The following is a 2,421-nucleotide window of genomic DNA, read 5'->3' on the forward strand; positions in this document are numbered from 1 at the left end:
CCCCCCCCACACTCTCAACACGAATTTTTCTTCAACAAGAGATTGAGGGGTGGGGATGGGGGAGAATAGAGGAGAGAGAAACTTGTTGTGAATACGTTTTTGGTTTCATTTATTTTTCATCTCGCGCTTCTTTAGCGTATATTTGGTCATTGTCCTATGTTATTTGAGTTGCACGATCTACTTTTTTCAGGTCTTGCATGCAGGGAAAGGAAACAAGAATGCTGCTAAGGCACTAATCGTTGCGGAGTACATTGGTGTGAAAGTTGATTTGGTTGAGAACTTTGAGATGGGTGTCAGCAATAAAACTCCTGAATTTATCAAGATGAACCCTATTGGGAAGGTAGGCCTGCCAGACTCTGAAATCTTCTGTATTACAGACAAATTTGTGTTATGTTTCAACCAACCTTCTGAAGAAACTTATGCTTGCTGTCCTTTTTAGGTTCCTGTGTTGGAAACCCCTGACGGGCCCGTCTTTGAGAGCAATGCTATAGCACGATATGGTAAGTCTTCATGAAATCTTTTTTGTTTCTATTATCCTTTTCTGACGGGTATTTAATTGGTGCTTATTTGCTGTTGCAGTTACCCGCTTGAAGGCTGATAACCCTCTCTATGGTTCTTCTTTGATTGATTATGTAAACCATCTTTTTGAGTTCCTTTTCTTATAATTAAAAAAAATCAAATATGTGAATATAGAAGGCTGACCATGCTTAATGCTGTATTTTTCTTAATCTACAGGGCCATGTCGAGCAGTGGATCGACTTTGCTACACTGGAAATTGATGCTAACCTTATCAATTGGTTTTTGCCAAGAATCGGACGAACCCCATATCTTCCTCCAGTGAGTTGCATTTTCTTTTGTTATTTAGCTATTTAACCTTGTACTTTCGTAGCTATTTCAGATTACCACAATATTGCAAAGATCATTGATCTGGTTTTTGTTTTTTCATGAAGGCTGAGGAAGCTGTGATCTCAGCGTTGAAGAGAGGGCTGGCTGCTTTGAACTCTCACCTTGCGTCCAACACTTACTTGGTTGGGCATTCTGTGACCCTTGCTGACATTGTCTTGACATGCAATTTGTACTTTGGTTTCGCCAGGCTCTTGACAAAGAGCTTCACTTCAGAGTTTCCTCATGTTGAAAGATACTTCTGGACCTTGGTTAATCAACCAAACTTCAAGAAGGTATTGGGTGAGGTCAAGCAGACCGAATCTGTCCCACCCCTTGTTCAATCTGGAAAGAAGGCTGCACAGCCAAAAGAAGCTGCCAGGCCCAAACCCAAGGAAGAGCCAAAGAAAGAAGCCAAGAAAGAGCCAGCGAAGCCGGCCAAACCAGAAGGTGAGGAAGAGGAAGAGGCACCAAAGCCCAAGCCTAAGAACCCTCTTGATTTGCTGCCCCCATGTAAGATGATTTTGGACGAGTGGAAGAGGCTCTACTCGAACACGAAAACCAACTTCAGAGAGGTTGCAATCAAAGGTATTGCTTTTCCTCATGGCCTGATAGTTTTCTTTCTTAAATTTTATGTCATTTTTTCCTTTGCTTGTTTGTGCCATCTAATTTCTTTGTTCAATAATTTGTATTCTCCTTGCAGGATTCTGGGACATGTATGATCCTGAGGGATACTCCCTGTGGTTCTGTGACTACAAATACAATGAGGAGAATACTGTTTCCTTTGTGACATTGAACAAGGTCGGTGGATTCCTTCAGCGAATGGATCTGGCTCGCAAATATGCATTTGGAAAGATGCTAGTCATCGGCTCGCAGCCACCTTTCAAGGTGAAGGGGTTGTGGCTCTTCCGCGGGCAGGAAATTCCTCAATTTGTAATTGATGAGTGCTACGACATGGAGCTCTACGAGTGGAAGAAGGTCGACATTTCAGATGAGGCCCAAAAGGAGCGCGTTAATCAGATGATTGAAGATGCCGAGCCTTTTGAGGGAGAGGATCTTTTGGATGCCAAGTGCTTCAAGTGAAAACTCTAGTCCCTAGCTAAAAGGGGTGTGTGTTTTTGTCTCGGTCGTTTTTTGTTTGGTAGAGTTTGTTTTTGTAATTCTGTTCGAGATCAAGTCTTTAGCCTTTCTTGTGTTTTTGAGTTACAAATATAAGTTATAATCATTTTGTTTTGGTCGTTTCATTTTGGAACATGATTTAAGACATTTAATATAAAATGAAAATCTTCACTAGACTAATGCATATATGCCATCAAAGTGGAATTAAAAATTTTGTTGCCTCTTTTCTTAAATAAAAAAGATTCAGATAATTCATGAACGGCATCTTAGATGCAATATTAAGGAATTTGCAAGTTATTGCACTTGCACTTATTGTGTGCGCCAGTTGTTGATGGGCAAGTTTTTAAGGTCTTGCTCAGCTCTAGTTTTTGAGTTTTAAATTTAAGTTGAGATTGAATTTTAAATTTAAGCTGAGATTGA

At 40.4% G+C, this 2,421-nt stretch overlaps 1 protein-coding gene across 1 annotated transcript; it reads left to right on the top strand.

Moving 5' to 3' along the window:
• Positions 1–115: 115 nt before the first annotated feature.
• LOC21410711 (elongation factor 1-gamma) lies at positions 116–2,177 on the top strand (the record flags this gene model as incomplete). The annotated part of the gene is made up of 6 exons (XM_024176981.1): positions 116–340; positions 440–500; positions 580–632; positions 736–837; positions 951–1,470; positions 1,586–2,177. Coding segments are annotated over 6 exons (1,341 nt in total), but the record flags the coding sequence as incomplete, so codon positions are not given.
• Between the last annotated feature and the right edge of the window lie 244 nt (positions 2,178–2,421).

This window comes from Morus notabilis, unplaced genomic scaffold (genome assembly GCF_000414095.1).
Source record: "Morus notabilis unplaced genomic scaffold, ASM41409v2 C11464241, whole genome shotgun sequence".
In the NCBI taxonomy this organism is placed as follows: domain Eukaryota; kingdom Viridiplantae; phylum Streptophyta; class Magnoliopsida; order Rosales; family Moraceae; genus Morus; species Morus notabilis.